The sequence below is a fragment of the Indicator indicator genome, chromosome 4 (genome assembly GCF_027791375.1).
Source record: "Indicator indicator isolate 239-I01 chromosome 4, UM_Iind_1.1, whole genome shotgun sequence".
NCBI classification, from domain to species: domain Eukaryota; kingdom Metazoa; phylum Chordata; class Aves; order Piciformes; family Indicatoridae; genus Indicator; species Indicator indicator.
Window position 1 is genome coordinate 22,134,597 of NC_072013.1, and position 21,590 is coordinate 22,156,186.

The 21,590-nt window shown below is 38.6% G+C and overlaps 2 protein-coding genes across 2 annotated transcripts in view; one reads left to right on the top strand and one right to left on the bottom strand.

The window, feature by feature from the left end:
- Positions 1 to 642: 642 nt before the first annotated feature.
- On the top strand, positions 643 to 17,791 carry CCNK (cyclin K). The gene is made up of 11 exons (XM_054380685.1): positions 643 to 732; positions 2,460 to 2,727; positions 3,683 to 3,764; positions 4,355 to 4,486; positions 5,886 to 5,991; positions 6,129 to 6,186; positions 8,279 to 8,448; positions 10,040 to 10,329; positions 13,442 to 13,475; positions 14,139 to 14,213; positions 16,376 to 17,791. The coding sequence occupies exons 2-11, from the start codon at positions 2,531 to 2,533 to the stop codon at positions 16,996 to 16,998; spliced, it is 1,767 nt and encodes a 588-aa protein (XP_054236660.1). The 5' UTR covers positions 643 to 732; positions 2,460 to 2,530; the 3' UTR covers positions 16,999 to 17,791.
- A 2,350-nt stretch (positions 17,792 to 20,141) lies between these two features.
- Positions 20,142 to 21,590, bottom strand: part of CCDC85C (coiled-coil domain containing 85C) — a 109,127-nt gene continuing 107,678 nt past the window's right edge. The window contains exon 6 of the mRNA XM_054380686.1: positions 20,142 to 21,438. Within this exon, the coding sequence (XP_054236661.1) occupies positions 21,349 to 21,438 (90 nt within the window). The 3' untranslated portion in view covers positions 20,142 to 21,348. The remainder of the gene's footprint in view (positions 21,439 to 21,590) is intronic.

A 21,590-nucleotide genomic window follows, 5' to 3' on the forward strand; every position in this document is an offset into this window, starting at 1 on the left:
GCGGCCATGGCGAGGGGGCGGGGGGGGGAGCTTGGCCTAGGGGCGACCGGCTCAACCAGGGGAGGAGTGCGAGGCCCGCCTTACCTCCCGTGCGGCGGCAACTCCTGCCTCGCCTACTGGGAGCGGCGTGGAGCCCGAGCCCCTCGCGCCGGACGCCGCTACCCACGGGTGGGGAGGCGGTGGCCGAGCTCGCCCCAGCCCCGCACTCTCGATCCACCCCAGCCTACCTCCTGGCCCCGCCTTCCCCTTCACCCGGTAGCCGCCATTGGCAGAACCCCGTAGAGCCGGAAGGCTCCGCCCATCCCACACCCCCCCTTACCCCCCACGAGATCCATAGCTTCCAATCCCCAGCGACCACCCCTTCGCCTTCGCTACCAGTCTTAAGAAAGGGCATGGCAGCTCCCTCATTGGCTCGTATCTAAACCATGCCTTCAGATTCTTATTGGTTTCTATGGAGCTCAATCTTTTCCATCCGTCTTTCTGACTGGCCTACTCCTTGACTACGGGAGTACATCGCACGCCTGCTTCTCGCGCTCCGCCTCCGCTGAAGGAGACGAGATTGGCCAAGGGGGGAAAGGTTCGTCCTCGCGCCTGATGCCTGTGTGACGCCGACGTGATGACGCATGATCGGCCTGGCCTGGTTCCCAATATGGCGGCGCGCAGAGCGCGGAGGCTGCACTGCCGTTAAGAGGCTTCTCGTTCCGGTGGGCTTTCCTTTCCCGCGCGTGGCCTGTGAGTGCGTCGTGTTTGCGTGGGGCCGCGAGGTGCTGGTGGTCCTGGCCGCTCGTCCTCCGGGGCTGCCCTTATGCCTTCCTTTGCCGCCTTCTAGCGAGATCTAGGGCCTGGGGAAGAAGGGAAGGCAGCGGGGAGCCGGAGCAGGGAGCGAGCGCCTCCCCGGGCACCAGTAGCCTCGTCTGCAGCGGACGGGCGGGCCAGATCTTGGAGGAGCAGAACACCTCCCGCTGGTTTAGGGGCTGTGGGTGACGGAGCTGGGGTCTCGGTCGGCTGGTTTGTCTGAGGTAGGATGTAAAAAAGCTGGGATTGAGCTCCTGAAATCTTTTCTATTCATGGTATGCGTAAAAAGGCAGAAGAAAAACTTTCGCAATTCTTTTTGGTGTGGATTGGGGTGCTTGATTTTTATTCCACATTTTGTGTTCGGAAATGTTTTGACTGCTTATAGAAGCAGGTCTTGTAGCTTTGAACTATTTTAGTGTTAATTGGATTTTAAATTATTAAAGAGCCCAAGCAAGGATGCAAAATAACTTGTAAGGAAGAATAACCATAACAGTTGTGAAAAATAACACTTTATTGGTAAATATGATGGGAACGTGTAGTCGTGGCACTTTCGTTGGTTCTGGAAATAGTTTTAGTCACTTACTTGTGACACTTATTCGGTCTGTTGGTCTGTGACTGGTATCTTTAGTTGTTCAAGGGTCTTCCAAAACCAAAGTGAAACAAAGATAGTATACTTTATTCTGAAAGAGAGAAACTTTTTAAGTAGAGTGGGATGCGAATTGCAAGCATTATTTTCGTGGCAGTTTGTTCATGTGATCTTCTGTTTTCAGAAAGAAAACATCTTAGTTTTTAGAGTTATAAGTTTGTGTCTTCCTCTGACTGTTTCACTTATTCATTATGAGAACCTTTGCAGGTGACTGTCGTAATTTGTGCATAGTATCTGTAGTTCATTGAATTTCAGTAACAGTAGTTTTGTGCCTGAAAGAAATAAAGGCAGCAAGATGGTCTTCATTTGTTTTTTAAGTTGGGGCATAGCTGAACATCAGTCATAACTGAAACAGCAGGAAGTTGCTTAAGGGGCTTCTGGAATTACGTGTGCACAGGCAAAGTTCTGGCAAACAGGAAAGTAGCACAATTTCGGAGTGTAATCAACTGCCTCGTTTTGGGGGTGATTTCAGATGCCACTTTACTCTGCATTCTCTCGTGAATTGTCTTGATCGTGGTATGTGAAAGGATGCTACTTTCATTATGTACTTTTCTTCTTTGAGTAAGACAAGCACAGACTGCTTATAAAGTTTTTTTGCCAAGTGGTTGCTGCTATTTGGATATTTGGAAGCTGAAGTGGGTATTTAAATTGCTATTCAGACTGACCTAATGAATGTGTTTCCAGGTTATCACTGGTAAGTTGATGCCCTTTGTAACTTTCTGAGTTTTGCTGCTACCATCACTGAATTGTTTTTCTTTATTTGGTGGAAAAAGTAGGGTGTTCTGCTAAGAATCAGCAGATATTGGTGATCTAGGTAATCTTGAAGTTTCTTTATTAAACAGAAAATAGCAAAGATAACCTAGGTCTGTTTCTTTGAATTGTAGTATATGGTGAAGATAAGGGCAAGATTAAATATTGTCTTTGAGCATAGAGGTTAAACACTGATACTCTTTATTCATCTTTGTGGAGTGGAAGTCCCCTTTCATTTTTAAAGAAAGCCTTTTCTCTTTTCTTAAAGGTTCTGAAGTGACAATCTGAAGACTTCCTTTTTGAAAGCTTCAAAAGCAAGAGCAATTCTATTTTTAATAAATGAAGGAGAATAAAGAAAGTTCCAGCCCTTCTTTAAACTTGGCAAACCTGGACCATACAAAGCCATGTTGGTACTGGGATAAGAAAGATTTGGCACATACACCATCACAGCTAGAAGGGCTTGATCCAGCTACTGAAGCACGATACCGCAGGGAGGGGGCGAGGTTCATATTCGATGTGGGAACTCGATTAGGGTTGTATCCTTTAAAATCATGTCGGTGTGAAATGTCTTTGTGAGTGGGAATTTTTAGAATGAGATATAGAAGAATTACCATGTGCTTAGGTAGCTGTTCCTTCGTTGTTAATAAAAAAATCTGTTTGAGTTTTACTTGCCTTTTGATGTAATGTGCTTCCTACACAATTTTTATTCATTCATTGGATAAACAACTGAACAATTTTGGCAATAGAGAAGTACAGTGTTAGACATGCAGATTAAGGGTAACTTGTCATTTAAGAAGCTTGGCCTCTTACTATGTGAATCTATGTAACTTCTCAGATTTAGAATTCTGTGTTATTATTTGTACTTCAATATCTTGCCTCTGAGGCTTCTTACCTCTGTCCCCACTCTTAAGGATTTGGATCATTATTTTTGCTTATTTAGGTTGGGATTTTTAACTTTGTATGTATTAGTAAGTTCTCTCTACTGTCCCACTTTTGTAGAATGTCAGTTAAACTTTTTGCTACCTGTATAGTTATGCTGCCTTTAATTTCCCTAGTTCTTTGTTTTAATAAAAGCTGGTGAGGATGAAATTTATTCCACTCTTTAAAGAGTAGGGAGTGTGTTCACCTTTATTTGCATTTGTAGGTATGAATATTTAGTAACCTTTCTCTGAACCAACACTTTACTATAAGTTGTTAATTGTTCTGTTCCTTCATGTACCTCCTGCTGGTTTTGACCTTCTTTGCAGCAGATATGGCTTTACATGGGGATGGCTTTGCTTTGGATGCTCCTGTAAACACTCTTCCAATAAGTGCTTAAGGTATTAACTGGATCTGGACCGAATCATGGCATTTATAAAGCCTTAAGGGTGTTTTTTCCTGAAAGCTGCTATTTTACTTGCATTGTTTTCTAACAGCATAATATATGTTTGTGCATTTTTGGTTTTAAATTTGTTTTATGCCCTGTTTGAAAGTCCTTATTCTGCACCACAGACATTATGATACTCTGGCAACCGGAATAATTTATTTCCATCGATTTTATATGTTTCATTCCTTCAAACAATTCCCAAGATATGTAAGTATTTACAAAATAGATGTCTTAATACGGTGATTGCGCTAGGCATGGACTAGTTGAAGTCATGAAAAGTCGCTCAAGTACTGCTGCTGGCCACCGACCTGAATGGTGAAAAATAAGCATTTTATGTTTTAATCATTACAGCTCAAAATACACTGTTCTTGCTTGTTTACACGTTTCCGTTTATGCTTAGAAGCATGTTTATATTGATGTTGCAGCTATGTCTTGCTGATACTGAGTAACTACTGAGTAATGGCTGTAGTTCTGTAGTCCTTTATTGGGTATAAGAAAAAGAAGACTAATGCAATGTTGTAACTGACAGACAATGCTGAACCAGGACAAATTCTGCTTTGGGTTTCTGGCTTTGAAATAAAGTTGTATGAAACAGTCCTTCGAATTCTGTATTTTTTGCCCAAGGAAGTAAAAGTTTAAATTAACACTACAATAAAATTAAAAAAAAAAAAAAAGCTTAAGTCTTTCCTGGGAAACTTCTACAGAACTGTTAATGGAAATTGACAATGCTTTTATAGTGCTATACAGTTTTGCATATCTACATGCAGACAACCTTTTGAAATCGCTTTCTTTTTTAGGTGACAGGAGCCTGCTGTCTCTTTCTAGCAGGAAAAGTTGAAGAAACACCTAAGAAATGTAAAGATATAATTAAAACAGCTCGGAGCTTGCTAAATGATGTACAGTTTGGACAGTTTGGAGATGACCCAAAGGTAAAAATACTCATTTTGAAATTGATTTCATCCTATTGCTCTCAGAAAAGTGATATACCTTCATTAGAGCACTAGGTGATTTTCAGTTGGTCTAAATATGCTGAGAATGCATTTATGGCTCTTTTCAGTAATGTCATAGGTGACTAGAAAAATAATTCTTGCTAATACAAGCAGCTTTGGGAGCCTACTGGAGTAATTGTTTGTATAAAAAGGTTGCATCTGATTTCAAGGAGATTTTTATATCATTTTACAAATTAAATTCAAGTAATTCATGTCAGTTAGAAATGCCATCCAGACATAGATCATATTTGATAGTCTTAATGCTGTTTTAGGAAGCAGTTAATAGCAAATCTTAAGCCACATAAGACAACTACATCTCAGAAATGTTCAGAAGTTTTCTGTGTAGAGTGTTTGACTTAGCGAAATTATGCATCTCTCGAAATTTACTTATTATAAACATCAGAAGGATCTGAAACTTAAGAGAGAAATGTAGTGAGAGGTTACCTTTTTCTTGTGATTCTTACATGTGTAACACTTTCTTGCTGTGTCTGGTTTAGTTCTTTCCTCCATGGGGGAAAAGAAATTTTAGAATCATAAAATCATTTTGGTTGGAAAAGACCATTAACTTAGCACTATCCACCAGTAAACCATGTCCCTCAGCACCACACCTGTATGTCTCTTAAATACCTTGAGGGATGCTGACTCAACCACTTCCCTGGGCAGTCTATTTAAAAAAAAAAAAAAAAACAAAAAAACACTTTTGGTGAAGGAGTTTCTCCTAATGTCTGATCTAAACCTTCCCTGGGTTTAAACTAATGTTTTAGGTTGTAGAGATTTCTATTTGCCCTGGAGACAAACCCTAATCTGAAGGAATTGATTTAGGGACCAGAACCCCAGACACTGTCTTACTGATAGAAGGAGATGCTTTAACCCTGATGGGTGGCAAACCCTGGGAACAGAGTGCAGCTAGAAGGAAAACACAGACAGGTCGGCTCCCTAGAGGCCACTGTGACCTAAGGGAGTTACGCAGGGACCTGATAACAAGAACAAAGCAAAACTTAGGACAGAATTATGGAATCCTTTATCTCTTGCTTGACGTTTGCTTAAGCCTTCTGGAAAATATATGCGTTCGTGTGATACTTTCTCTCTGTAGCCAATCATGAATTTACAACTGTAGTATGGACATACCAATGACGAATTACAAGCTGCCTTCTAATATTATGTTAACCTATATAAAGCTTTGTACAATAAATCGACACTTGGCTTGTATCAGGCCTCGTCCCATCTATGCAGCCAGACGTTTGCCTGAAGATGCTATGTAGTCATACTTTGTACCAGTATAATAGAGTTGTATGTAAAAGAAGGAATAATATTGTGCTTACTTTGTAACATTCTCTAGGAAGAAGTGATGGTCCTTGAAAGAATCTTGCTGCAAACAATAAAGTTTGATTTGCAAGTGGAACATCCATACCAGTTTCTTCTCAAGTATGCCAAACAACTCAAAGGTAAAATACTACAGAATGAGCAAGTAATGCCTGTTATTAATTTTCATAGCTTAATTTATGTCAACAGTATAAGAACACTCCAAACCATTTGTCCTTCCCAATTTTAATTTTTACAACTTTTCTGATTGTTTTTTCAGGAGACAAAAATAAAATTCAAAAATTGGTTCAAATGGCATGGACTTTTGTCAATGACAGGTAGGTACTTGTAGGAAACATTTTGAAGTGATATAGCTACTGTTGCTAGCTTTTTCCTGAGATAGATACTTCTTTGACAAACATTTGTTACATGTTTTCTGCTTATTATGTTTCTTGATAGTGTTCCCATCAGTTTTTATTTCCATCTTTACTGTGATAGCTCCAGGTGGCAGGGAGTCTAACATGAGGATAAAAGTAGACCATTAATAACCTTGCAGTTTTCTGGTAACGATTTAGTGGTGCATTAAAAAAAAGTTACTGTTTGAAATGGCCAAACTACATTACAAATCAACAGGACAGAGGACTGGTTCTTGCCCAGCCTGAGATATGTGGTATATTCTGAGAAAAGAAATCATTTCCCAATTCAGTCGCATTAGTGAATACTTTACTAGTAGCTTTAAAAATACAGCCACTAAATTCAATACAAGGATCACATCAAGTAACTGGAGTGTATTAATTTCCATAAAAAACTTTAAGTAAATGTATAAGGAACCTCGCTATTCAGAAATGATAAATTACTGCTTTCAGTCATACCCACAGCAGTAGAATACCATTAAAACAGAGGTGCATTTTTATTCACATGCCTAATTTCAAGGATCCTCGTGTGGATCTAAACTCTACAGATATCACCTTAACTCTCAAAATTAATCTGCAAAAGTTTGTTTAGCCTCTTTGGGTGTCAAGAGATGTTTACTTCAGCTGCCATCAGTTGCAGGTGATGATCCTACAGGTGGAACAAAAATATGATTTTACTGTCCCTGTTAAGTTTGCCAGGGAGAACTTCTGTTATCTGTCCATAAAAGTTTGGAGACTACTCTATTTGGAATTAGATGGTATTTCAAAATCCAAGACATTTAAAAATTAAAGAAAATGCACTTACAGGAAAACATTAGTATGAAGTTGGAGTGATTGTGTCAAATAATATTTATCTGTGTTATTGAGAGACTGTTTTGTGCTTGTTTAATAAGCACAGTATTAGAAGTCTAATTGTTTTCTACAATCCTGGGAAAATATTTCTGTACTTTGTACTGCAGGTCTTTAGAACGGGGTTCCATTCCTACGCAGTGGCAGTACACCCCCCAAGTAATGACAGGAAATTAATAATATGAAATCAGTTTAATAGCTAGTGCTCATGTCCTTTTTACTGGTTACTGCCGACCTTATTCTGCCAGTGTCTTAAATATCCCATTGGCCTCCAGTTACATGTAGTCTACTGGAGAGAAAATGGATTGAAACCAGCATCTTAAAGATGCATTTAAGGACATAATAATGAATTCACAGAAATGTAGCTGGCGTGCTGGTTCTAACATTCTAAAATGTTACAGAATCTATGAAGGAAAAGGAAAGAAGGAAAAAAAAGGAGAAAACCAAATTTTGTCATTTAAAATGAATATCAGGAAACATTATCAAATAACCTTGATTATTGCAAGGACTTAATACCACTAATATCAAGAACATCAGTTATTTTAGCATTAGCTTTTAGAAAGGCTATTCAAGAGAGAACCTTTTACAGGTATTACAGCTTGGTCTAAAACTCTTATTATGTTTGACAGGTTGCTTTAAAAGCACATGTTGGCAGTTCTGTGGGTTTTTTGGGTTTTTTGATACTTGTCTACACTTTATGGAAAAACATTTGGAAACTTTAAAATCCAAGTGTGGGCAGCATTCCCTAACCAGTGTGATGTTGTGACAGCATACTTGTGTAGGAACAAACATCAGCATTATACTTAGTGAACACTACAGTGGAATGGACTACAGTGGAATGGAGCTGCCCATATGTGGAATATGATGCTGGTTTTTCCCTCTACTTTCACACCCATAGTGTTAGGTTTTCTATTTTTAAACTCCAAACTTGATGTTCCCATGAGGTGGTTTTTTCTGTATTATCTGAGTAAAATTACCTTGTTTCATTATAGCAGTAGTGCAGAGACAGTTTTGTAAGCTCTTGTTTAACAAAGCTCTTAGCTAAAATTGTTGCAGTGTGTTAGAATTTTATGCCTTGTTATACCTGTGCATACATTAAGATGTTGTGCTTTGTGCAATCAAAATCTTCTTCAGGGTTGTGTTTTGTTTTGGTTTTGTTATATTGCAGTCTCTGCACTACACTGTCACTACAGTGGGAACCTGAGATAATAGCTGTTGCAGTTATGTACTTAGCAGGCCGTTTATGTAAGTTTGAAATACAGGAATGGACATCAAAGCCAATGTACAGACGATGGTGGGAGCAGTTTGTCCAAGATGTTCCTGTTGATGTTCTGGAAGGTATGAAAAACATGTGCCTCAAACAGAGGATCATTTCCCTAAACTGTGTGACCTGGGTCATAAGTAAATGCAAATTTAGGTTTTAGTCAAAATAATCATGTGTAGAGTAGGTGCTATACATTAATTAGGTTTTAAGTTAAACTTATTAGACTGGCTTAGCCTGGAAGCACAGATAGTTATGATTAATCTTCTGGTCAATATTTGCTTTAGAACTTGTTTAGTTTGTAACACAACTAATTAGCTGCTCAATTATCATAGTGTCTGTTTTTTTGTTAATGGTTCTGTTCTCTCCATTTTAAATAAGTCACTCTTACAAACACTCTTACACGATGGAGCCTGGCTTCCAGTGGGTTTCCCATTGATGATAGACTTTAACAAAATTCTCCTGGAGAGTTGGTGTTTTTTATGGTGTACAACAACTGAGGAACATGTTGTGGGGAATGAATCCTGATGTGTGTGTGAATTCTCTTAGGGGATCATTTTTATCAATACAGGTTTCTTTATAGTATTCCCTTTGTATGTGTATATAGTGCTCATGTTTACCTGCTGCTTGTCCTTTTGAGGAAGACATCTCCAGGAAGTTCATAAAATAAAGCAGGACCTTTCTTGACTCTTGTTAAGTAAATTGTGGTTATACAGTCACAAATCTGTCTGCATGAAAGTTTTTACTGACTTACTTGTTACAACTGTCAGGCTAGGCATACTTCTAGTTCCATAAACTGTTTCATAAACCTTCTTTAAAAATTTATGCTGGCCACAATCTGGTGTTGGGTACTAAGGAATTTTAAATTAAAACAGTATGTGTTACTGTTCAGGTGGATTAGCCTTTGGTGCTCTTTGAACTTACAGGTGAATACCCCACAGGTCAAAAAATCTCTTAATGGTTACTTGCTCTGTTTGTATTACAGCTTTTTTTCAGACTATCTTCAGTTTCAGATCTCTGCTGAATCCTTGTCAAAGAAGGTTGTAGAATAGGAATCTTTCTAGTTTCTGCTACTGCATCAGTGAATGCTCATGAAAAGAACTTATTTAGCTCTTCTAGAAAGGTTTTTTTGTTGTTTTGGTTTGTTTTTTCCTGGAGTGCTGCTCTTGTACCTGGTTAACAGTTGGTTCTACATGTTTTCTTAGAGACTTTTAGCTCCTAACATGTTGTAAGAAGTTAGTACTAGTGCTTTACTTTGTTTCCTGCAACTTTTTTGACTATCCTAACTAGACACATATGCTTTAACATGTAATCTTCTTTTGTGCACTGACTGTATTGCTATTCTGTTGTTACGCAGCTGTCTGGCTTTCCAAGCACACAGTAGTGATGTATGGAATGTTAATAAAAAGACACTTTGTTCTTCTTATGGAAGGTGTGCATGTACATCTATATGTTGTTCATCAGAGGCAGAAGAACCTAAGAAATGCAGTTATAAATTGTCACATAGTCTGGTTTAAAAAAGTCAAATCCATGGTCGCTGACAGCAGTGAGTAACACTTGCAATGAATTTTTCTGAAGCTGATGACAAGTAAAAAAATTAGTTGATAATTGTGTATTAAATGTGTACTTGTACATTATGGGAGTATTTTGTATTTTTTTTCCTTTAAGATATTTGTCATCAGATCCTGGATCTGTACTCACAGGGAAAACAGCAAATGCCTCATCATACTCCTCATCAGTTGCAACAGCCACCATCTCTTCAATCTACACCCCAAGCACCTACGGTACAGCAATCACAGCAATCCCAGAGTTCAGAGCAATCACAGCCTCAGCAGCAGAAAGAGTCACAACAGTCAGCACAACAACAGCAGCAGCAGCAGCAGCAGCAAACACAAGCACAGCAAACTAAAAAGCCCTCTCCCCAGTCAAGTCCTCCTAGACAGAATAAAAGACCAGCGGTAAGTTTCACTTTGAACTTGAACTTGCATTTCATTATCAAGCCGATCTGATGTGCATTTGATATAAAGGCTCCAGCGTGCAGCAGACTTGTGTTTGCCTTAAGAATGAGCCTGGTAGTTACTTTTGTATGGCAGAGTTCCATTGGTTATATGGCAGGTATGTTAGTGTAGAACAGCCTTTCCAGTTTTGGCATGCCACATTCATATTCCACTTAAGGCAAAAGAAGTGGAAAGACTCATAACTCAGCATGAGCTATTAAGGTTCTGACTGTTCACGCTTCTGTGCTATCAAATCTTGTTGGTTTTGCCATTAAGCAGGCTTGATGTAAGGAGTGTCTCTTGTGCTATGCTTGAATGTAGAGATGTGGACAATGCTTATGAAGGCAGTATTTAACTGTCTGGTGTTTGATTACAAATGTAAGAGAATGATGACTTCTAGAAGTATGTAAAAATTCTTAGAAAAAATGTTTTAAAATAACCTAGTAACAGTAGAAGCCTATAAACGCATCACACATTAATGTCTCACTTCATCTGTATTATCACCTCATCACTGAAAATAAGAAGGTATGTTAGCAGTTAGATAATATCATAACTACTCTTAAAGCTTTTCCAAAGTCACTGAGTTCAGATGAAGCTTTTAGACTTTAATCTACACCTTTTTGGAGGTGGTGTTTATAAAAAAGGTGAAGTGTTACCTGAATGTTCTCTCATGTACTTTGTAAGAAAAGTGTTTTCAGAAGTAAAGTCTTTGGAACAAGTCCGTTTCAGAAGTAAAATTTTTACAGGTTTTGCTCTAGCATGTAATTAGCGCATGTCTGAACAAGAGAATGGACAAAGGGGGAAAGAAAACATGAAACAAACCCCAAAACCCAGGAAGAGGCAACACATGATAGAATGAATAGAGTTGGAAGCATGGAGCACCTTCATGATAGCAGCTTCCCAAAAAAAAAAAGGCAAAAAAAATGTAACTCTGTAAAAGATCGGTCTTTTATTTGCAAGATACAGCCTACTACTAGAGGAAAGAAACTGCATTGAAATATAGTTCATTAGAGATGTTCAGGGGAGAAAAGAGATAAAACGTGTTAATTAGCTTGAAAATCAGGAGAGCTCTTTTTAGGTAGTATGTATTTCTTCTCATAGTTTTTTTACCATCAGTGAAAATTCTGCTTGGGTTGTCAGATCTGTTTGTGTTCAACAAAATTGCCTGGGACAGTTTGGCACATCAGAAACTGTAAATAACAGTTTGGATTTTTCTCTATTTGTCCATCTGCTCGTAAGTTGTTATGAATGCTGATTCATTCATGTAAAGGCTCTGCCTCTACAGTACTGCTGATCTCCCCCCATCTCATGTGTTAATGAACTACCTCAGGGAAAAAGTGATGCCTTTTGCTTGAATAGTACTTGTTGTTCATGAATGACTGCCTCTGGTCAAGCCCTCAGAGCAACTTAACCTTTTCTTGAAATTAAATTTGAAGTCCATCACCTAACAATTAAGGAATGGAAGAGTGCAGATGAAAAGGTAAATCTTGATACATTGTTGGCATCCAGAACGCATATAAAGCAATGGGTTACTTGGAGTTTTGTAGGACAGCAGCACAAACAGCATGAATTTTGAGAAGAGCAAACGTGATGATCTAAAATCATTCTTTCGCTAAAAAGCAGTCTAGGAGAACAAGACATGTAGCATTTAGAAGATGTAATTGGTGCTTCTAAAACTTTCTTCAGTTAGGTGTACATAGATACTACTTTCAATGTTTGCCTTCTCCTGTAAATAGGGCTTTGCATGACTTCTGTTTTGGTTTGTACAGAACTTAAATACGCTCTCTTCCTGCAGGCCAGGTTTTCCATTTACATGGACTCTTAAAAGCACATTATCTTCTCCTGAGCCAAGATACTTTCAAGTGACTGAGGCATTGGCCCATGACTTACAGATCCATACCAGATGTCTAAAGCATCTGCACATCCTCTCCATGTCTAGTGGTGAAGAGTATTGGAATGTTCAGTCGACTTCACTAAAAAATAGGCTGGTGAATCATTAAATAGCATATTTAGTTTGACAACTAGAAATTGTTAATGGAAACAATTTTAATACACATGGAAATAGTACTAAAAGAACAGTTCCATTGTGGTATGGATTGAGTTTATTATGAAAGTATTAAATAACAATCAGCGTGCCAATAAATAATGTTGACCCTGGGATGGCATAGCTAAAGCAATGTGAACTAGAGTGCAGTAGAAGAACAAAAAAAAAAGTTCATCTCTGTTTTTAGCAGCTGCTTTTGTTTTGTTACTTCTTGAGTCTTCTCAGTTTAAACTGAATTAGCTTCTTAGTTTAAACAAAGCTAACTGGCTCCAGAGTGGTGTACCTCAGTGACGTTTTCTGAATGCGGGTCCATGTTAACAAATGCACAATAACTGAATCCTTGCCACTTAATCAACTGACTTCACAGAACTTTTTGAAAGTAATCCAGTAAGTAGTGAAGACTTGCTTCTCTGAAAGTGTGGAGGATCTGACGTTTGTGTACAGTTTTACAGCAAGGAATTTAGTCATAGAAAATCAAGAAAAGTTGATCCAAGTAAAATGAAGGGAGCAGAGAGTATGTGAGAGTCACCAAAAAAAGTATGTATGTTTGAAATGGGAAGATAAAGATTATCCTTAGAAACCAGGAAAGCAGCTGGGAGGTGGCTGGTGGTGAATTGAAATGACTGTCAAAGGAATACAGGAATTGAGGTAGCCTCAAGCAAGCCTTCAGTACCTTTTTATTGGTTAAAAAATATCTTGAGAATACCCATCAGAAGTAAGGAAAATTCAAGTAGGAGTAAAATGCATCTCTTTTCTAGCTGTGGAAAGTAATGGGAACTGAGCTAGAGTTCGTGAAGGTAAAGCCATTGGAGGTAAATAGTCTCTTAAAAAAAAACCCTTTCATTCCCTCCCCTTTTTAGGGAAAGAGGGAAGAAACTGGTTCTGAGTTAGACACTGGTTCAGTTTTAGTCAGTACAAAAGCTCTTTAGCAGGCTATAGGTTATCACCTATTTTGCTTGCTTGTTACCATTTCGAAGTGCTTTGTATTTTGCAGTGGTCTTACAACTTTTGTTTGTTTATATTAAACAGGCTGTATCTCCAAAAGAAGAAACAAAGACAGCAGGTAACTGTTAATATTCTGTTCTTACTGCTTTAACCAGAATAAGCCTTCAGTTTGTTTGCTTACAGGCTTGGCAGTCTAAACTATTTTGATTCTAATAATGCATTGTTATATGTATTCTGTAACTATTTCTGAAATGTTCCTAACTGTAAAACTTAGAAAAAATGGAGTATGACTGTGCCCCACGAGTCCTGTAATGCAGTCTGTTCAGTAGAAGCCTTGCTAAACTACTCAGCTCTTTATTTGTGACTCTATGCATCATTGCATTTGGAGTAGTTCTTTAAGCAGTCTCTGGGACCTTGAAGTTACTGAAGGTACCATATCATTAAATAGCTGCACTAATAATAAGCCTTTTGGTAATCAGTGACATTTGTAATCAGTTGCTGGCTTGGCTGCCAGTAAAAGACGTTTCATATCAATATATAGTCTAGCTTAAGAGATGTTTCACTGCAGCAATTACATATAGATCTTTTCATTGGTTTTTGTTTTTATTCATTTTGCTGGTTTAGAACTATGTTCTTTATTAAACATAACTAATATATAGAATTTCCACTGTACTTTTGCATAGTGCAGTATGATATAATAACCATTAGCATGAGACCAGAGTTGGAAATTGGAAAATATTGCAGAGCAATAGCCAATTAGGAACTTCCAAATGTTTTTTAGAACCACCACCACCATCTAAAATCCCTAAAATTGAAACTTCACATCCACCAATACCTCCTGCACATCCACCTCCAGGTAAGCTTTTCTTTTTCTTAAACACATTTACTCCTGTGTGAACTGTTTTGCCTTTCATTCACATGGTGGTAACAGTGTGGGGGCAGGAGATGTTGCCTTGATTAGTTGGCATGGAAAGTAAAAGCTTAGGTAGATAAACTCTAGAGGGAATTTCATCTTAGTAGTACAGGCTTTTCCAGACAGATGCAAAAATGTTCTGATAGAAACAAGACTATACTAGAATGGCAGGAGTGGACAGAACTGTGACTGTTAAAAGACCCAGAGGACTAAAACTAACAGTTGCTTGCAGGCAAAAAGGGACATGTGGTCTCAAAAGGGTGGCAGATGCCATATTCTATTACTAGAGTAGCCTTGAGCTGTCTTACAGAAGTCCTCTGTGTTGTATCTGTCATATGGAAATTCTGCAGGTGTGTAACTTTTAACAGTGAGGGGCATACTTTCTTTGCTTTGTCCCAAAAGAGGACTTTCATCTGCCAGAGAACTTTTAACACTGCACACATGCCTTATGTTTGCAGAATAAACAGTACTGGGGTAAAAATGTGCTTCCAGTGCTTTGATGCATTACCTGTCCTTTCAGTGACCCTTAAATGTGACATAAATATATTATGGAGCAAGGTCCATAATGTAACTGTAAGATGACAGCTTCTACCAGGGAATTACAGGAGAGAAAAACAGTGCTCTGAAATACAGAAAGACCATTTTTTTTCCCATTTGCTAAAATCTTTTTAAGAATGAAGGGGTTGTTCTAAACACCACGCTCATGGTTCTTCCAGTTGTTAAATCTTGCATGTGCCTCTTGCATCCACACTGATTTTGAAAATGAGCTAACAGGGAAATTATTGCCTGCTATAATTTAGGAACTGGAAGTGATTGAAATCATAGGTATCTCAGCCACCTTGCATGATTTAATTATGTAGCTCTCCTAGGGCACAATTTTGCTGTTAGACTTACAACTGCTTAGATAAAGTAAATTGTATTTAGGCAGGTAATGATTTGTTTCCCTTATTAGCTAAAATTTTCCTCTTAGAATTTGTTTATACAAGCAAATCTTTGTGTAAGCACTGAAACATTTTAAGAACAGTCTTTAGAGGGCAACTCTTCTTTTTTGGAGCTCTAAGAAAAATCAAGTGAAAACAAAGAGTGTTTATTGACCAAATGAACAGAAATACTAGAAGATGGATTTATCTCAAATTCTGTTTAGCATTTTCAGTTTAGTTACTGCATGACACTGGAAACTTTAAATGTTTGGTTTTCTTACTGAACAATGGTTTAGATGTTTATATATACAAGCAAGGTGGATGTCAGGATGCCCCAAACTCTTTGTTGGGCATTTTTATATTGACTGCATGACCACATGGAGATGTTGCCATTAGGTCAGTCGTCTTGTTGTGGTATTCCTTATTTTATTACATCTGCATTAAGACAACAAAAATAAATTAAAAATTAAGATTGTTATTTAAAAGTCTGACCATTTAAAGCACGTGCTTCCCAGAAATGGCCAAGTATAATACTGTAGAATTCCGACCTTTTTATGGATTTACCAGACAATCAGGTGCAAAGTTCCCTGAAACTAATCAGTTTAAGAAAGCTGATCAGATTTCATGTTCCACACAATCCACCACACTTTTACTTGCCCTCCAGTTCTCTGTAGGTTTAGAACTGATTGTTACAGACCTGAGACTTTGGCCTGTATTCTCAAATAGTATTTCCCAACATGGGAGGCAAGTGACATGGTCACTTGGAGACAAGTCCCAGGTCTCCTCCTGGACTATAAAAGAGGAAGACAGGAGGCCTCACCTAAGGAAGATGGAAGCATTGATCAAAAGATTTTTGGTGGTTTGGGTCCCATGACATTTTAAAATCTGCTAGATGTGGTTCTGTCCATCCAGTCGCTATTTTATGCTGACAGTAGAACAATATATTATAAGAATGGAAGATTGAACTTTTAGAATGGGAAAAGCTGCACTTGGAGCTTTGTTATGCAGGTTAGTTGTTTTCTAGTGATTTTTAAGTAAGTTTGACTAGATACCGTATGTCATTTAGAGACTTAAGAGAATTGAGTTCACTTTTTGGCATGTTAACTGGAAGACATTATAAAGTATGCAGAGGCTGTTATTGTCACTATCCTTAAAAAAAAAAACAAATGAAATGTTCTTTTCCAGAGCGCAAGCCTCCCTTGACAACTGCAGTTTCACTGGCAGAAGCAGAGCAATCTACTACTGTGGACTCAGTAGATGTGCCAAAGGTCCAGATTCCTCCTCCTGCTCATCCTGCCCCTGTACATCAACCTCCACCTCTGCCACATCGTCCCCCACCCCCACCCCCCACCAGTTATATTACAGGGATGTCTACTACAAATTCTTATATGTCAGGGGAGGGTTATCAAAGTCTTCAGTCAATGATGAAAACAGAAGGACCAACTTATGGAGCTCTACCACCAGCTTATGGACCACCAACTCATCTACCATATCATCCTCATGTCTATCCTCCCAACCCTCCACCACCAGTTCCACCTCCACCCCCTGCTTCATTCCCACCGCCCAATATTCCACCTCCTACTCCTGGATATCCTCCTCCACCTACATACAACCCTAATTTCCCACCTCCGAGACTGCCTCCAACCCATGCAGTACCACCTCATCCACCTCCAGGGCTGGGAATGCCACCAGCTAGTTACCCCCCACCTAGTGTTCCCCCAGGTGGACAGCCACCCGTACCACCTCCAATTCCACCACCTGGTATGCCACCTGTAGCAGGACTTGGACGTGCTACATGGATGAGATAGCAGGAGGTTCTTTGCACGACATCCCTTTATGTTGACTAGGCAGGAGTAGCTAGCCAAAATCTACTTTGTAAAGATGAAGAGGAGGGTAATTTGTATAATTTAGAGGAAGAAATGAGGCAGTGAAATGAAAACTTAGCTGATCTGTTTGCAGTATTGTTTATGGTGAGTTATATAGGCTTCTAGATTTTAATCAGCTTTGCAGTATCTATTCTAACTTTATACATTTGACTTAAACTTAAATTGTCTTGAGTTATTCCAGCACTGGATTACTTTGTACTAGCAAAAGCAGCCATATTGGCTCAATTATATCAGTAAGAAGAAAATTTCCTTCTAGAAATCAGTGCCTATATTTGAGTATCAAAATAGCCAGATACCATGGAATTTGATCTATATAGTAAGAAACTTCTTTTTCTAGTAATAATTAAAGCAACACAATGTCAAGCATAAAAACTACTTTATTTAAGAGAGATTCTGAATGCTAGCTGACTGGAATCATTTTGAGGTGTTTGCCTTGCTGATGTTTTTTGTTTTGGAATGTACTGGTATCTTAAAGTATTGTATGTTTACACCTATTTGCAAATTCCTGTACATAATATATATATTTTCTAAGTGTGAAAGTCTGAATGTAACAACCTACTGTGATGTACATCCTGGTTATAAATGGGACTACTTTGTTCACATCTCCCCAAATAAAATTGGTTTTGAATTTAGTGGATTTTCAGGTTTTTTTCATATTAGTTCAGAATTGGTAATTACAGTACTTACTGTGATATTTCATCAGTGATCTGCCAAATCTTACTCAGTTTGTTTAAAAAGCATGTATTTTATTCAACTAGAAGTATACACTATCACAATCAATCTCTTACTTCATTTTTACTAAAATATTTCAAATTAATGTTTTACACACATTATCAAAAAAATCTGTACTATTACTTTCCCCCCCCCAAAAAAGCCAGAGTGGTTCAATAATAGGTAAAAACGTGTGCTAAGGTCTAAAGAATTTTGCTATATACACAACAGTAGGTGCTAACTTTTCCAGTTCTTTGTAAATCATATACAGAAAATAGAGCAGGGCTGTAAGATCACAGGTTTAACAGAAATCAAACTTGAAACTGATTTCTAAAGCAGCACAAATAGACTTTCCCCACATTATGAAAAATATACAATTTTATCACTTTACAGTCATGCACGTTGAAAAAGATCAGTAGTACTCTTCCCCCACAGTTTCTAAAAAGATAAAAGGTCACTTTAACACTGATTTCTTTTAATATCTAATATTTGGATAAAAATGTGCCATTTCCAAACAAGGTTGTGCTCAGCAGTCTTGTCAAGGTGCAAAGAGCCAACTGAAGCTGGTAAGTGGGAATTCCACTTACTTCAGTTGCTCTGACAGAAATCAAGGATGTGATTTTACTTTCCTTAAGCAAGCAAAGTCCATTTGTAAACAGCAGCTGCTTTCTTTGCCAGAGAATTGCAGAACCTAGGGCTTCAATCTGGAGGAAATTACCTTGGACTATTTCCCCAGTAGAGATGAGTTTACTGGTCACTATTTCAAGGGATGCTCCCTTCCAACTTCATGTACCAAGCTCCTCAGATAGTTTTCACTGAAGATTTAGCGCATAGGTAAGTGAATTTAACTGTGCACATAAAACATCTTTTTATGCAACTGAGAATTCAGCACTCAAGTCATCCTGTGAAGTCATTGAGCGTCATTTTACCCCAGGAAGACGCTTTGTAGCTCAACAGAGCTAAGTATGAAGAGTAGCAAGCCTAAAAAAACCCCAAAATAACACCCCAATGTATAGCAGTGTCATACTTCTTTTTTTTTTTGCAGTATCAGTGATGCACACCTCACATTGAAGATTTATGCTGCCAAATAGAAACTTTACAAAAATGGAATACACCGTAAGAGTATCAAGACTGTTCATCTGAACTACTGGCTACCCTGTAAACTGGCTCTTCAGGATTTGTAATGCTAATGGACTTCAACTGCACCACTATTTTTCCTTTGTAGGCAAGATCTGCAAGTGGAACAAAACACACTTTGCTTGAACTCGAATAGCTTTTGAGAGACATTTGATAGCAGGCAGTATCTGAACAAGGAGTACGTAGCTGGTGAGACTAGTAATCTGATTAGTATAGCTCTTGTGGAGAGGACCTGCTAATCTTATGTACTACTGAAACAGCAAGCACGTCATCAACACAATTAACTCTCTACAACTGCTGGCAACATTTGTATTGCTTTAGTTAAAATTCACTGATGTAAATTAACCTTATTCCACACACGCTGAAGTTATCTGCTTAATCCAGCCATTAGATGTCACCAAAATTAAACTGGTCTTTCAGGCAGATAACGTAACCTTCTGCTGGACACTAAATGTTAAACAGGAATGATGCCTCTGCTTTACATCACCTCTTCTGGTATGAAATTAAGGTAAAAATTGCACAGGTGTTAAGAAAGACAAATAATCAGTGGTGATTAGAAACTGGAGGTCAAAACAAAAAGAGGAGGAAATCCAGAATCCTCTAACTATGCCATATTTCAAAAGACACAGTCAGCTTCTAGAAGGAATTTTTCCAGACTCCACAGGATGCAAATACGAGACTTGGAGCTGAGCAGCAGTAAGAGATAAACTACCGGTGAGTGTCTGAGTGAGTATATGCATGTGTGTTTTGGGAGCGGTTCTTCTTGGTTTGGGTTGGATTTGTTTTTCTTCTTTTTCAAAACAATTTACTCAACTGTTACATTTTTATTTCTGCAATGAATAATGAAGTGGTACTTACGGGTTACTACGTAGTTTGGTTGTATTCCTTCTCTGTTCTTTCATTGGTTACAAATCTCAGCTCTGACACTCCTCAAATTCAGCAGCTAGATTATTGTATACCATGGGACCAATTACCTTTCATAGCTTGCTGCATAGGCTCCTTGGGGTTGTATCAGTGCTCCAAGTCAAAAACTGGACTGGCAGAGCAAATTAATTTAAGAGGAAAAAAACCTGTCCAGCTAACTCTGCTGTCTGTTGCTGTGAGTGACTCTCACAGAGAATTAAAAGAAAGTGATGGTGTTTGAGGTTATTAAATCTTCAAGCTAATCACTAAAATCAATGCAACTTTTGAAGAGGAGGCTTTGATCTTTTCACAAGCCTGCCTTTAAAATTATTTTACACCAATGTTTTCAATAACTAAGCTCCACTTCCTTGGATTATTGGGAAAGGAAATCTAATAAAATACAGGGAGAGCTGCTGTGACAACTTGGAAGGGGGGGTCAGGTCAATTTCTTACAACTATGGAAGCAGCTACTTCACAATAGTAAAATCTAAGTCCCATTGTTTTATATATAGTCACTAAAAGAAGGAAAATACCACTTGTTTTGGTTCATTAACAAAAATAAAGCTTGAATGGCAGGAAGTAGTCTCACCCAACAGCCCACGTTCATGGAGTTTTTATTCAGCTCTGCAAGGATGTTGTTTGGTTACCTTACAGAGGAACACGTGTAGGTGAGAGATCCAGCAAGAACTTTAAAAATAAAACAAAACCAAATCTTCCTTATGTGAAAGATGACAAGCTCTTGAAGATCCTGTGCGAGCACTGTTAGGATGGCAGTTGCTGTTTTACAGGAGACATGCTGCTGTATTTGAGGGGAATATTGGTATGTGGCTAAGTGACTTCATTCACGTTGTGGCTGCAGATATCTTGTGTCATTCAGGGAAAACCAGTTCGGTAACAGGTGGCACCTCGTGTGTGATGAGTACCACTGTACAATGTACAGAGTGGTACCAGTGTTCTTAGCCCACCACTCTGAATCGAACACAGTGCCTCGTGAAAACAGTTGGCTGTCATTCTTTGAATTAAGGACCTCTAAAAAAGGTGTTAGCAGCTCAGGAACTTGGCAGGCAGTAAGCCAACGAACTGAAATTGCTTTCATTGGAAGATGCTGCCCTGAGCCACTAACCCAGCTATGAATCACTAACAAATGGGTGGACCAGAGCAATACAAACTGTGACTTCTCCGCAGTTTAAGGGTTCTTCTTGTTCCTCTTAGAAATTCTCTCAAGTTAGTTAATTCTACAAACAGACTATTACAACAAAGCAGGTCTGAACTACAATACAAATGATGCAAGTCTGGCATTATTGGATGGTTACCCATTGAACAGTAGTTCCAGAGCACCACAGCCTGGAATTCAGGCCTTTAGCTGCCATATTTACACTATTGTTAATCAAAAAAAAAAGGAAGAAACCCTGAAAAAAAAACTTAACCCCCACCTCCCAAAGAACAGGCAATGAGAAACACTGAGCTCTGCCTCTTTAGTCTTCACAGAATCAATCACTTCCAGCCTTCAGGATGGTGTTCCTACAAGGGACCTTTGAATTGGTTTCCTGAAAGATGTTGCCTGATGGAGGGTTTGGAGCTCGCAGCATCACCTAGCTTTCGCCAGACAACCTGTAAGAAAAAATAAAAGGGATGTGGAGAGAAAGACATAATTGCAGTCTGAAAGTCAAACCCAAGCAATTTCCTAGATACAGGCTGTAATTCTCAGCAGAGCCACTGGATGGCATCTGTGCACCAGTTTCCAAGGGTAAAAAACATTAATG

Coding starts and splice junctions, on each gene's coding strand:
- CCNK (XM_054380685.1), top strand. CDS start 2,531: ATGAAGGAGAATAAAGAAAGTTCCAGCCCTTCTTTAAACTTGGCAAAC. Junction 2,728..3,682: donor GTGGGAACTCGATTAGGGTT/GTATCCTTTAAA, acceptor TCTGCACCACAG/ACATTATGATACTCTGGCAA. Junction 6,187..8,278: donor TGGACTTTTGTCAATGACAG/GTAGGTACTTGT, acceptor GTTATATTGCAG/TCTCTGCACTACACTGTCAC.